Genomic DNA, 14,983 nt, shown 5'->3' on the forward strand with positions numbered 1-14,983 from the left:
CCTGCATTGGAGAAGGAAGTGGCAACCCACTCCAGTGTTCTTGCCTGGAGAATCCCAGGGACGGGGGAGCCTGGTAGGCTGCCGTCTATGGGGTCACACAGAGTCGGACATGACTGAAGTGACTTAGCATAGCATAGCACAGAGAATGTGCACTAGTTCCAAGGGCCAGGTAAAACCACCAATGAATTATCATTCAAAGGATGATTTTCTAAATTAAATAATTTATTGAGTTGTAGTTCACATACCATACAATCTACCAACTTAAAATGTACAAGTCAGTGGTTTTTATTATGTTCACAGATGTGTGCACTCCTCACTAAGTCAGTTTTAGAACAGTTTCATCAACTGAAGAAGAAACCCGTAGCTTTCAGCCACCGCCCCCAACTCTGTCTCAGCTCTGAGCAGCCAGCAGTCTGCTCTCTGCCCCTACAGATTCCCTATTCTGAATTTCCATAGGAAGGCAATCATAAATCATGTGGGAAAGACCATTAACTTTGCCATAGCTAAGCTGAGTGGTTTTGGCAGATCAGCACTGCATTCAGATGGATAAGAACGTTGTCCATGTTCTCAAAATGATGTTCCTTTAGGTGCTTCTCCTGGACCTGTTGACTGTCTGTGATTTTCTGTTTACAAGTATTCTCCTTTCTCTGAATGGATCTGTGATGTTGAAGTCTATTATCTTTTTCTTTCTGGAGCCCAGAATATGACTGATTGATTGTAATGAAAAGATTGAGTTGAAAGGATTTATTTGGCAAGATTCCCAGTGTTATTAAAAACATAACTGAGTTTGGTTTAGTGGAATTTCATGGTTATACTAGAAAATCATTATATAGTCTCAAGCTCAAAATGCTTTAACTGAGGCCTTATATCCTGGTACCTATAGAACTAGCTATAGCATTGATTATCCTTTGTGAAAAGGCTCTCTCAAAACTGAGTGGCGTACTTTTTAATATTTTCTGGGATGCAATTTAGATTGTCACCTCACTTTTTCTAATCTCATTTTACCCTGGATCAACCGAGCTCGAGTAATTCATTTACTTTCTATAAACCATGGCCAAAAGCCTTGCAGCCTGACCGGCCTTAGGGTAGGTCGGGGAGAAGATGATGAAGGGAATCTGCCCTGACCTCAGGTCCTTCATATTCTAGAGGGAAAGGAGACACTGATCAAAGTGTCATGCAGAGAAATGTGGTCCCAGGCATGGCCCAGGGCATGTGCACAGAGGCTGATGGAAGGACTCTGGCTGTGTGTGAGCAGAGTCTTAACCTTACACCTGGCCAAGGGTCAAGGGGAAAAGCACTGGGGGCCAAGGGGTCGTGCTTGTGGAGGAGGACAAAGGTCCAGGATAAAGCAGAGGGGAGGCTGAGGTCACTGGACCTTGGCTTTTATCCCACGTGCAACGTGAAGCCTGTCACCAATTGTAAACAGGGTGAATCATGTTATCTGCTTTCTGTCTGGAAGGTTTTGAATCTCCCTAGTTAGGTCCAGAGCTAAATCTAATTTACTTTGATAAAGCTGGACTGCTTTCACATTTCATTAAATAAATGAAGGCACAGTGATCTTCAGTTCCAATTTTATCTTCTGAGTTTTGTCTTAAAAATCTCTCTCTAATCAATTAATAAAGTGATCTCCTTAAATTAGCTTTAAAATTCTCTCAGAGCCTCAAATGTCTGATTAAAAACATAGTAAAAATAAAACACTTTTGGATTCAAATCATTGAAATTTCAGAAGCAATTTTACATATAAAAGAAAAATGTTGACCAAACAGGGGTTAGTTACACCTTATTATTAAAAGATAGTTGTAAGTCTCAGGTATTGAGAGAAGGATGGATAGCTGAGTTGACCCTCAGAAAACTGGTACCCTAGACCAAACCTGGGAGAGACTTCCCACTCTCCTACCATGGTAGCCTGCGCTAAACACCTGAGCATCAAGAAAACCTTTGAATTCAGTACTGCAAGGAGAGAAGACGAACAGCTGAAGGAAAGTGCTATGACACCAGCTGCCGGCCTAGAGTGACATACATGGGGTTCTCCTCTGCCCCCAACACCAGAACCATATCTGGATGGGTCTGTTTTCTCTCTTTATGTCACATAAAACTTCATCACTCTATGCTTTGTTTTAATCAGCATTTTCTTCTAAGAAATGGAGATGTATTCTGAAAATTTTTCCCATTTTTGAAGTATCTCTAGGAACTATCTGTAACCATACACCTTTGATTCCATTGTTCACCTTCTTATTTTCTACTCAAAATCTTTCTGCAAAGTATTTTCAAGAGTGAAAAATTTTAGGTCTGAGAAAGCTCTAGAGTTCATTGTTTCACTTATTCATTCAACAAACATTTCAAAGCTTAAGAAAGCATCATTATTCCAGGCACAGATATTACCTCAATGTAGGAAACAAATTTGATCCCTAGGTTAGGAAGGTCCCCTGGAGAAGGGCAAAGTAACCTACTCCAGTGTTCTTGCCTGAAGAATCTCATGGACAGAGCAGCCTGGTGGGCTACAATCCATGAGGTTGCAAAGAGTGGGACACGACTGAAGCAGCTTAGCATGTGCACACAGCAGGAAACAAATAGCCAAACCAAAGAGCCAAGACAAATACATAAAGAAGTCCATTGCTGTTGCAGAACTTACTCTGTGGTTGGGGACAAGGGAAGGAGAAAGAAAATACATGATGAATGCAGGAAATGAAGAAGACAGTAGAAGAGTAGAAGCTGATGAATATAACGGGAGAAGATAGAACAGAACGCAGGCATGGGGAACCCAGAGCCCTAAACCTACGCTTGAAGGTCCTTGGGTCCTGATCCTGTGGGGTTTCCTGTGCTCTGGAAGCACATGTATGCACTGTGCCCTCTGTCACAGTCCTGGGCTCTGATCATGTGAAGATTGCCCTGGACAGGATCAGGGCGCCATGACACAGACCAGGAGGCAAAAGCAGGACCCAGAGCCGAGGAAGCTCACACCAGAGACTCTGCCCAGAACTCGTGTGGGTGGGGGGTGAGTGTCTGCTCGGTGAGATGTGGTGAAAAAGGGCACTGATGGGTGGGTTTGAATTTCACCCTGGGTAAGGCAGCTTTCAATATTTTTATCACATCGCTTCCTAATACCCCAGAAGTAGAAAGGACTACTTGTCAAGAAAAATTTCAGAGCCACAGAGAAAAATTTTCTCGACTATCGCCTCTCTTGGGCTTTGCAGGTGGCTCAGTGGTAAAGGATCTGCCTGCCAATGCAGGAGACGCAGGTTTGATACCTGGGTCAGGAGGGTCCCCTGAAGAGGAAACGGCAACCCACACTGGTGTTCTTGCCGGGGAAATCCATCCCATGGACAGAGAAGCCTGGTGCTACAGTCCATGAGGCTGCAAGAATCTGACACAACTGAGCATGTGTACATTGTCTATCTTATTTTTAAGTTTATTGAAACTCAGTGCTAAAAATGGACATTCATGGGAAAAAATTGTCTATTCTAAAATAATTTTTGCCCTTGAAGGGAGAAAGGCTTAGGGATTTACTTATTCTGAAGCTGCAGAAGCCCCAGTGGAATTTAGATCTTCTTTTGAACTACCCACATTAAAAGTGCCATCCTTACCTTCTATGTGAAATCTTACTGTTTAATGAACTTACTTGACTTTTTTAACTATTGCTTTCAACCTTCTCAACTCTGTTACATAAAACAGTAATTTATACAGTTACTTCAGGAATTTATTTTCTTCCACATAAGTTCAGTTACTTATTTTTCGGTATTTTTTCCTCTCATTTGGTCCATTAGCCAAAGCACTACTGCATAATTCTTGATGGCTTACTGTGTTCTTTGGTATATGCTTCCATATAATGCTGATGACCTACCCCCTCCGTTAAGCATATGCACACTCTGCTTTTTGTCCAGTTTGTGCAGGTAGAGGTCTGTCTAGCTACTTAGCATTCCAAGGGGCCATTGCTTGGTTCCCAGCATAAAGCAACTTAGCTAGATAATGGAAATGCATAATTATCTGCTCTTTGGAACCCGAAATAAGAGTTTCTACGATGGATAGCATGGCTGGTCATTGGAGGAAATGTCTTCTTCAGGCATCACCATATTAATCTTAAAAAATTAACATTTTCAAAGTCAACTATTATTAATTCTTGGATGTCACAGTGAAATTCTAAACAGATAGGCTTCTTGGGAGCACAGTCTCCTTGATAGATTCCACGAGTTTATTTAAATTCTACTTAGTGTCTGTTCACCTGCTTTCCTTGGCCTGTATAGTTTCTGAACTAAAAGCTGAGCTTTTATTCTTTTGAGATGAAAAAGTGAAACGTGTGATTTTTTTCTTTCCAGGGGGGAGCGGAACATAACATTCCAGTTGTGGTTTCAAAAATCTCGAAGGAGCAGAGAGGTAAAGTGTTCAGAGGGTGTCCTGTGGCTGCTTCCTGAGTGAGTCACTGAGGAGCAAGACTGTAGCTCAGAACCAGGAGATTGTACGAAATCTCTCAGTCCAGTTCCCAGGACCAGGCCATACGTGGCTGGTTCAGACCCTTATCCACACCCAGCCCCCTGCGGTGGGGCAGGCTGGTCTTTAAAAGAAGCATGGAGCTGATTCTGTTGTCAGTGGATTGACTGTCCAGATCTAGACATTTTCATAGGCACCTTAAACTTAAGGGAACATGAGAACATTAGTCCTCCCTCCAGACTGTAAGATCTGAAATGATGGGGTTAAATGGAAGTATCTCAGCATGGGTTTCAGAACTTGAGCTGAATCGTATGATTATTTTTTGCATTTCCATTGCTTGTGGATCTTTTAAGATGCTACCCTTATAGACCATCTTACTTTTTGCTTTAATTACTTTTTCCTTTAATCCTCCTCCATCTTTGCCTTTGCCCTCAATCAGTTTTGGCTTTATTGAATTAAGAACTCTTACTTCTGTGTGAAGAAAGTAGACGAGGCATAGTCAATTCTCCTTCTCCATTCACAGCTGAACTGTCAGGACTGCTCTTTATTGGGGACGCAATTCTCCAGGTATACATTTTACCATTATTTTCCATGTGTCACCAAGATACAGTCAGTTCACAGTATGCTCTTCAAATTCTCTCTCTCTTTCCTTTGCAGATAAATGGGATTAATGTAAGAAAATGCAGACATGAAGAAGTGGTGAGTCTTCTTTACTTTTTCTAATATTGTTATTTTCCCCATGTGCAAATGATTTATGGCATTGATAAAAACTTCCTTTTTTCATTAGGAACATATGAAACTAGTCTTGTGTGATATCAGATTTTCAAATAATCTCTTACTTGTTTTATTTTTCATATTAGAAACAGATCAGTGAATATCACCTGGAACAAAATGTAATTCAAGAAATACTAAAGGAGGGCTATTTGCTATGTTTCCCAATTAATCCCCACAGCTTTCCCTTGTAGCTCAGTCAGTAAAGAATCTGCCTGCAATGCAGGAGACCTGGGTTCAATTCCTGAATCAGGAAGATCCCCTGGAGAAGGAAATCGCAACCCACTCCAGTATTCTTGCGTAGAGAATCCCATGGACAGAGGAGCCTGATGGGCTACAGTCCACAGTGTCGCAACAGTCGGACATGACTTAGTGACTAAACCACTACCAGAGCATGTCCACTAAGCATATCTCTAGGTGAAATATACCTCTAAATCTTTGCAAATCTTTGAAAGCTTATACATTCTCAGTTGCTCAGTCCTTTCTGAGTCTTTGTGACGTTATGGACTGTAGCCCGTCAGGTTTCTTTGTCCTTGGGATTCTCCACACAAGAATACTTGAGTCTATTGCCATTTTCTTCTCCAGGGCATCTTCCCCACCCAGGGTTCAAACTGGCAGGAGACTTAAGAGACACATGTGTGCATGTGCACAGGCGCGCGTGCGTGTGTGTGTGACAGAGACAGACAACATTTAGAGACAGTTGATCTCAAGGCTCTGGTTTAGCACTCAGCAGCTACACAAAAAGGTCAGCCGTGTTTATTGTGAATTTTCTTGAATGTTGGTAAATGTGCAGACCTGAATTCCGGGCCCCAGATGTCCTAATTCACTCAGTTTAGGTGACCCAGGAATTTGTCTTTCAGCAGCCAGCCCAGTGGTGTCTTGTCAGCAACCTCTAATCGACACTTTGGGAGAAGCTGGGAGGTGGAGGAGCTTCCGTGGGGCTCAGGGAGGACATAAAAATATGATGCCGGAAAGAACAGCCAGTGTCGGGCACTTGGGAAATGTTTTTCACGGTTGATTCAATAACACTCATAGAACCTTCACTGAATTTCCATATCAGCTCACATGGGAAAGGAGAGAGGAGAAATTATGTTTAAAGGTTTGTACTCAGGGGTCAAACAAAATGAAAATACCCTGAGCTTTCGGCTTCTCACAGCTTCAGTTCATTTGGTTTGTGAGGATGTGGCGCCTCTGCTAACAGCTACTTGGAGAAGACTCTTCTGACATATTTACATATTTCAGACCTCAAAGAGGCAGCTTCAAGTGTCTGAAAAGCTCCAGCTCCACGAGCAGAGTTCTGGAGGGTTCTTCGTGGGACGGGCAAGGAGTGTCCCTTTACATCACTCCTCTGCTATTTCAAAAATCCTACTTGGTCCCCTTTGGCATCCCTGGTGAGCCTCGCAGAAAATGTATATACTTCAGATCTTATGCCACATCACATAGGTACAGGGAAAAGCAACATTTGAGAACAAACTTTTAGACAAATGATCTAAGTCACTTCAGTCGTGTCCGACTCTGTGCGACCCCATAGATGGCAGCCCACCAGGCTCCCCCGTCCCTGGGATTCTCCAGGCAAGAACACTGGAGTGGGCTGCCATTTCCTTCTCCAGTGCATGAAAGTGAAAAGTTAAAGTGAAGTCACTCAGTCGTGTCCGACTCCTAGTGACCCCATGGACTGCAGCCCACCAGGCTCCTCCGTCCATGGGATTTGCCAGGCAAGAGTACTGGAGTGGGTTGCCATTGCCTTCTCCGAAAATGATAATCGGCATAGCACAAACCACTGTGTTCTAAATGTATGTAAATTCCAAACAAAGCCCTGTAAGCAGAGATATTTTAACTTTAGTCTTTTTTTCAGAAGTACAGAGAGATGTTAAACTCATTGTCCAGGGAGCAAGAACAGGTGCATTCTCTTCCAAAAACGCATGCTATCAATGGAGTCCAGTTTGTGATGTGTTCTTCAGAGGCCACAGTGAGCTTACAAGAACTGTGTGGAGCTTTGATTGAATAGATCAGCATGGCCTGAAAGATTTGTGGTTGTTGTTCAGTTGCTCAGTATTTGTGTCTGACTCTGTGACTCCATGGACTGTAGCATGCCAGGCTTACCTGTCCTTCACCATCTCCTGGAGTTTGCTCACACTCGTGTCTATTGAGTCAGTGATGCCATCCAATCATCTCATTCTCTGTTGCCATTTTCTCCTTCTGCCCTCAATCTTTCCCAGCATCAGGGTCTTTTCCAATGAGTCAGTTTTCTCATCAGCTGGCCAAAGTATTAGAGATTCAGCTTCAGCATCAGTCCTTCCAATGAATATTCAGGGTTTATTTCCTTTTGGATTGACTGGTTTGACCTCCTTGCTGTCCAAGGGACTCTCAAGAGTCTTCTCCAGCACCATGATTCGAAAGCATCAATTCTTCGGCGCTCAGCCTTCTTTATGGTCCAGCTCTCACACCTGTGCATGACTACTGGAAAAACCATAGACTTGACAATGCAATCCTTTGTCAGAAAATTGATGTCTCTGCTTTTTACTATGCTACTAGGTTTGTCACAGCTTTTCTTCCAAGGAGCAAGTGTCTTTTAATTTCATGGCTGCAGTCTAAAAGATTGGAACATGCTTGAATGGTGTTCATTCTGTTTCAAAGAAAAGGGACTTGAGATTGTATTGCAAATTGTATGTGGCCCTTTATAGTAAGCTTTTATTCTTCTGAGAAGTTTAAACTTATCAGCTTTGAAATGTAGATGCTGATTTTCTTAGCTGGTTCCAGTCTTTCACTTTGCAACAGTGATTAGCAAGTTTTTGTCTTCACTGTCAATTATCTAAGTAAGCACCTCAGTGGGGCTGATTTTAATTAAATGTTTAAGACCAGACTTACATGGGCAGAGAAAGGCACCACAACCTGAGAGGTATGGATAGTTTTAGAGATATGGGTAGTCGGTGCCTCAGAGTCCCTGATTTAGAAAGAAACTGAGAAGGTATGACCGCAGGTTGTTTGCGCACCTGACTCTCTCTTGTTCACCTGCAGAGGTCACTGCTGTTAGAAGCAGCATTGTTCTTAGATGCCTTCTACAGGAAGCCATGGCTTCTACGATGAGCTGTAGGCTGGACTGTGTATATGGGGAATCCCTCCTCTTTACCCCTGGGTGCTCAGGGGATTGTGTTAATGGAATTCTTTACCCAAATGCCTAGAAATAGATCATCATGGCTTCTGCATCTGTTTCTCATGTTGCCAGTTGGAGTGAGTGATCTCAACTCTAGGCTGTACCCACCCCACCCTGGGAGCCCTCTTGATACAAGAAACCAAGAAAGAAATGCTCCCAGTTTCCATATCAAAAAGGATTAGCACAGGCACCAACTTTGAGACATATGTGTCCTGAAAAAGAGTTTCATCCACTCTTTGTTGTTATGATCTAACTCATAAAGAGCATTAGATAATTAGAAGTGAAAAAAACTGTCACTCTAATTCTGAATTTGTGAATTTGAACCAAACTCTACCAGAGTGTGTAATTTTTACAACAGCAGAAGGAGGAGCTCAAATTATGTAAATTAAAGGATTCATTCAAGCAATGATATCAAATTTTGATAAGAGAAACATAAAATATTGCTTAATATAATTTTGATTGTTATAATATGTGCTTAATTCAAAATTTTCATTGGAATAAAAATAACATTTACCTTTTTAGCTCAATCAGAAAATGACATTGCAAGGGTTTGTATCACATCATCTGAAAATGAGGCATTAGTTTATATACTAGAGGTTTTGTGAGTTACCAAGAAACACATTCAGGATGTGACTTGGGACTACAGATCAATTTAGACCTTGGCAAAAAGGTTAACTTGTCACTGAGTTACACACCGTGTTTTACCTAACTGCTGACAATTCCCATGTTCTCAGTTTGAAAATAGGTTTTAAGGTCCAACCGATTAATATTTTCCTCGAGGACTCTGACCATACTGGCCTTTTTTTCTTTGGATCAACTACTACCAACTAAAGCCACACATGAAGTAATTTAACTTTTAATATTTCCCACTGGTTTGGGAAATGTTAAGTGCAAAGGCAACAATGTGGGAAATATTGTTTATTGAATCTGTGAATTTTGAAAAGCAATAAAATATTCAGAACACTGTGATTTTGGAAAAGCAAAAAAATATCCAGAACTTGCCTTATTTACATCCTTAGGTTTTCATTAACACCTTTAGGAGTTCCTTCTCACAAGTCTGTCCCCTAATTAGGTTATGAATAGAGACAGCACAGGAGATAAGTTAATTAATTTTCCTCCTGGCTACAGACTCTCAGCCAGTCCCTATCTGGCTATTAACAGGGGTCTGTACTTTATTTCATTTCCTTGGTTTTTGCCCAATGTTTCTTTTCCTGTCCCAGGATCCCAGCCAGATCACACATCACAGGGAGTTGTCAAGTGTCCCATGGCTCCTCTGGGCCGTCATGGTTTCCAGGACTCCTTTTTTCGATAACACTCGAGGTTTGAGGAGTAGGGGTCAGCTGTTTTGTGCAATATGTCTCAACTGGGAGTTTTCTCATGTTTTTCTTGCAACTAGACTGGGTGTTTGTGTTGCAGGAGGAAGGCCACAGAGGCACAGCCCATCCTCATCCCGCTTCACCATGTGTACGCACCTTCCTGACTGAGTGGCCAGTGCTGGGCAGAGGCTGAGTGTCAGGTCTCTCTGCCTGAGGCCCTGCGTGCTTCGCGCATGCTCTGCTCTGAGGAAGGGGGTCGCAGTGCAGACCCCGCACTCAGTGGTAACATGCTTCTCTCTCACAGGGTGGGCTGTCTGCCTACGTTCCCTGGAATTCTGCTGCACAGGAGATCTATCTGTTTATCCTCAATGTTTAAATTTTATTCCATCATTCTGATAGATCAGTAAGGGTTGCGGACCTTGTACTCTGGGCTATAAGCTCTTTTCAAGTGGTTTTAGTGTTGCTTTGCAATAGTCCTTGGGCTTTGGGTTTTTTTTTTTTTTTTAGCATTTTCTCAGTTTTTACACTAAAAGTTGTTTTAGGCGCATCTTGCACATTTCCTGCTAAGCCAGGAATCAGCCATTTCTCCCAGAGGCCCTGCTTTCCCTTGTTGGAGAACATCTGAGAAACTGCGTTCTTGGAGCTGGGTGCTCATTGCTCTGGAGCAGCTGTGCCTCTGAGGCCCCTCGGCTCACAGGACAGGAGGTGTGTGTGAATGTGTGTGTGTGTTTGTGTGTGAATGTGTGTGTGTACCTAAGTGCTCACATACCTACTCACACATGTCCATGTCCATGTCCATATCCACATTAGGCTAAACATGAGGCTACATGGCTGCCTCCAAGGAAAGCCATCATCACGTAGATGAACGACTAGAACTAGCCCCCTCCCTTTGCTTATCTGTAACCCCCCTCACTGATGAAAGTGAAAGAGGAGAGTGAAAAAGTTGGCAAAAAGCTCAACATTCAGAAAACGAAGATCATGGCATCTGGTCCCATCACTTCATGGGAAATAGATGGGGAAACAGTGGAAACAGTGTCAGACTTTATTTTTTTGAGCTCCAAAATCACTGCAGATGGTGACTGCAGCCATGAAATTAAAAGATGCTTACTCCTTGGAAGAAAAGTTATGACCAACCTAGATAGCATATTGAAAAGCAGAGACATTACTTTGCCATCAAAGGTTCGTCTAGTGAAGGCTATGGTTTTTTCCAGTAGTCATGTATGGATGTGAGAGTTGGACTGTGAAGAAAGCTGAGTGCTAAAGAATTGATGCTTTTGAACTCTGGTGTTGGAAAAGACTCTTGAGAGTCCCTTGGACTACAAGGAGATACAACCAGTCCATTCTAAAGGAGATCAGCCCTGGGATTTCTTTGGAAGGAATGATGCTAACGCTGAAACTCCAGTCCTTTGGCTACCTCACGTGAAGAGTTGACTCATTGGAAAAGACTCTGATGCTGGGAGGGATTGGGGGCAGGAGGAAAAGGGGATGACAGAGGATGAGATGGCTGGATGGCATCACCAACTCGATGGATGTGAGTCTGAGTGAACTCCGGGAGTTGGTGATGGACAGGGAGGCCTGGCTTGCTGCAATTCATGGGTTGCAAAGAGTCGGACATGACTGAGCGACTGAACTGAACTGAACCCCCCTCAACAGATGGCCACACCATCTGCCGTCTATCGATTTAATTGTTCTAACCCAGTACATATGTACAGCAGGATCAGGATGGTTAACCCACTCACCAGTGAGCAAACTCCACGAGGACAGTAGAGGATTGATGTACATTTCCTTTTTGCCTTTCGTATTCTAGATTTCATTAGTTTTAGGTCAGTTCCACTCCCCCATGCCCTACAGGAAAGTGGCTACAGACACTAATAACACAATCTTGTTGCCTTCTGTTCTTCATCCTAACATCCCTCAACCTCCCAAGTGACTCCTTTAAAGGTCTGCACACACCAAGGCTCACTCACCTTTTGCTGCACACTCTACAAGTTTTGATAAGTGCACACACAGCATTGCATCTCCACCATCATGACACCATGCAGAAGAGTTCCATATCCCTAAAATATCCTCCTCAACCATCCCCTCTCCCCCACACCAGCGATCCTCTGGAAATAACCATCTCACTGTCTGCAGAGTTTTGCCTTCACCAGAATGTCATACAGTTGAAATCATAGAGAATGTAGCCTTTTCAGACTGGCTTCTTTCACTTAGCAATGCCATTGAAGAATGATCCATGTAGTTTAGCTCTCGATGATTTATTTATTTTTGAGCACCAAATAATATTTCAGGGTCTGGACAAGGCAATATTAAGCAATTTCACTACAGTTTTTCTTTAAATCTATTTATTCATTGGAGGATGTTGTGCTTACTTCCAGTTCACAGTGATTATGAATACAGCTGTTATAAATATTTGCATGCAGGTTTTTGTGTGGACCTAAGTTTTAAATACTTTGAAAATAACTTAGCAGGTATATTGCTGGTTGTATGGTAAGATTTTACTTACTTTACAAGAAGCTGCCAAAACTGTCTTCTGAAATGGCAGTGCTATTCTGCAGTCCCTCCATCAGCAGTAAAGGAGTGTCCCGTGCTCTGAATCCTCAGCCACAACTGGTGTCTCGAGGTTTGTGGATCTGAACCACGTGGGCAGGGCTATCTCATTCTGCTAATGCATGATTCCTTTTTTTTTTTTAAACTTTACAATATTGTATTAGTTTTGCCAAATATCAAAATGGATCCGCCGCAGGTATACCTGTGTTCCCCATCCTGAACCCTCCTCCCTCCTCCCTCCCCATACCCTCCCTCTGGGTCTGTATGATTCCTTAATGACAGATGATGGAGGACATGTGTTCATATGTTTATTTGCCCTCTTTATATTGTCTTTGATGATGTCCATTCACATATTTTGCCCATGTTTACATCCAGTTGTTTGTTTTCTTATTGTTGAACTGAACAAAGTTTTATATATATACATATATGTATATATACATAAGAAGTAACTCTTTGTGTGTATTGGATACAACATAAATAAATGGTTTAAAGATATTTTCTCCCTGTCTGTGGGGGAGAAAATTGCTTTTTAATTTTCTTAAAAGTATATTTTACAGAACAAAAGTTTTTTAATTTCAATAAAGTCCAACACATCAATTATTTGATAGCCATAAAGATTGCTTTATTTCCTTCTTTAAATCTATGTAACCTTAACTTATGTTTTGTTTCCATCATATTAGAAACAAGTCTGGAAGCTTGCAGCATGATTTGAATGCTCATATGAATATGAGAAAATGTGTCCTTATATGTCGTTTTCTTGTTCCTGGTCTCAGTGGGAAGGGAATTTCCCATCATTAAGTGTGATATGAGCTGTGTGTGTTTTGTAGATGTTCTTTATCAAGTTGAAGGAGTCCCCCTATATTTCTAGTTTGCAGAGAGTTTTAATCAAGGACATATGTTGAGGCTTTTCAAATGCTTGTCCTACATCAGTTGATATGAATATACTTGTTTTGTTCTTTAAATATTTGATGTGGAGATAACATTGTTTGAATTTACAATGCTGAATCATCCTTGCTTACCTGGAATAAACCTAGTTTGTTTTGATGTACAACTCCTTTTATACATTGTTGGTTGGGTTTGATGTACTAATGACTTTTTGAAGATTGTTGCATAAATGCATTTGGGGCTGCCCAGCATCATATCAGCATTCCTCAAGGGATGTTTATCTACCTGTCACTTCAACTTGTGAGCCAGTGCCTTCCAACAATTATGTGCCACAAACAAAACTGAGTCGAAAACAGGAAGATAGACCATAAATCCCATAGAATAACACGATCCAAAAATCAGCAGTACAAAATAATGGAGTGGGTGTGGAGCCCCAGAATTTTCACTCATTGCAGGTGGAAATGCAAAATGATCAAGCCACCGTGAAACACCGTTTGACAGTTTGTTGCAAAGTGAAATATTATGTTACACAACGGAGCATGCATATTCACAAGTATTTAGCCAAGAAAAACGAAAACATATGTTCATAGAAAAATATGTATAGGAGGTTTTAGTGAAGCTTTTATTTTTAATCACCAAAAATTAGAGCCAACCAACATGTCCTCAACATATGAATGGATAAACAGACTGTACTGCAACCATAAATGGAATACTCTTCAGTGATAAAAAGGAGTGATTGTCTCAATCGATGCAGAGAAAAGCATTTGACAAAATTCAACACTCTTCCTTGATAAAAATAAAAAGCAGGGAACAAAAGTAAGCTACCTCAACATAATAAACACTTTAAATGAAAAACCCAGTGTTAATATCATACTCAGCAAAAAAAAAGCTTTTTCACTAAGATCAAGAATAAGAAAAGGATGCCCACTTTTACCAGTTCTAATCAACATAGTATTGGAAGTTTTATCCAGTGCAACTATGAAAGGAAAGTAAATACATCAAAATTGGAAAATAAAAAAGATGATCTCTGTTCAGAGATGATGTAATTTCATTTTATTTTTGTGGATTTTAAATTTTAAAAAATGAGGCAGATAATAACCATGCTGTCAGATAATACATAAGAGTTATGCTGTGCTGTGAACCACATCTAAAAGTTTCTTTCACACTGACTTGATGGTGAAAGGCTGTTCAAAGATGTTTTATGTTCTTAAAGAACAAAAATATAATTTGATGCTCAGATACAGATTATTTTGTGGAATCTAAGATTGATTACAAAATTTTTTGCTTTCATATCAAAAATCAGCCTGTAATTAGCAATAAAAATGTCTTTTTGAGAGAATTACAGGTTGTGAAAATAAGGGAAAATACAGTTGTTTTTAAAGTGGTGTAGCTCAGATACTGAGTGAGAGACACAAAACCATGATTAGCATTATTTTTATTAACAAATATTGTATCCAGGGAAAGACTGAAGGCAAAAGGAAAAGAGGCTGGGCAGAGGAGGAGACGGTTGGATGGCATCACCCACTCCATGGACATAAGTTTGAGCGAATTCTGGGAGGTAGTGAAGGGCAGGGAAGCCTAGTATGCTGCCGTCCATGGGGTTGGGAAGAGTCAGAAACGACTTAGCAGCTAAACAACAACAACTATATCTAGTGTGCACTCACGTCTCTAGGATAAAACAATTGTACTGGAAATTATATTTGTCCCTGTGAAGATTTTATGGTCTGAGATGCCAGGATCCACAAAGCAGAGCCCCAGTAGTACAAGGTACACTGCATCACATACACTGTACAATATCAGGCATTGTCAGATGCTGGTGATAGACAATATACAACACTTGCTTCACTTGGAGAGTTTTATTCTTTCTCCCTATAATTACTTGTGT

The 14,983-nt window shown here is 41.3% G+C and overlaps 1 protein-coding gene across 1 annotated transcript in view; it reads left to right on the forward strand.

Annotated features, from left to right (window-relative positions):
* The window catches only part of SNTG1 (syntrophin, gamma 1), a 152,967-nt gene that overhangs the window by 33,418 nt on the left and 104,566 nt on the right, over positions 1–14,983 (forward strand). Inside the window, exons 4-6 of the mRNA XM_010839011.1 lie at positions 4,314–4,371; positions 4,949–4,992; positions 5,083–5,124. Of these exons, the coding sequence (XP_010837313.1) occupies positions 4,314–4,371; positions 4,949–4,992; positions 5,083–5,124 (144 nt within the window). The remainder of the gene's footprint in view (positions 1–4,313; positions 4,372–4,948; positions 4,993–5,082; positions 5,125–14,983) is intronic.

This window comes from Bison bison, unplaced genomic scaffold, assembly GCF_000754665.1.
Source record: "Bison bison bison isolate TAMUID 2011002044 unplaced genomic scaffold, Bison_UMD1.0 scf7180017864108, whole genome shotgun sequence".
NCBI lineage: Eukaryota > Metazoa > Chordata > Mammalia > Artiodactyla > Bovidae > Bison > Bison bison.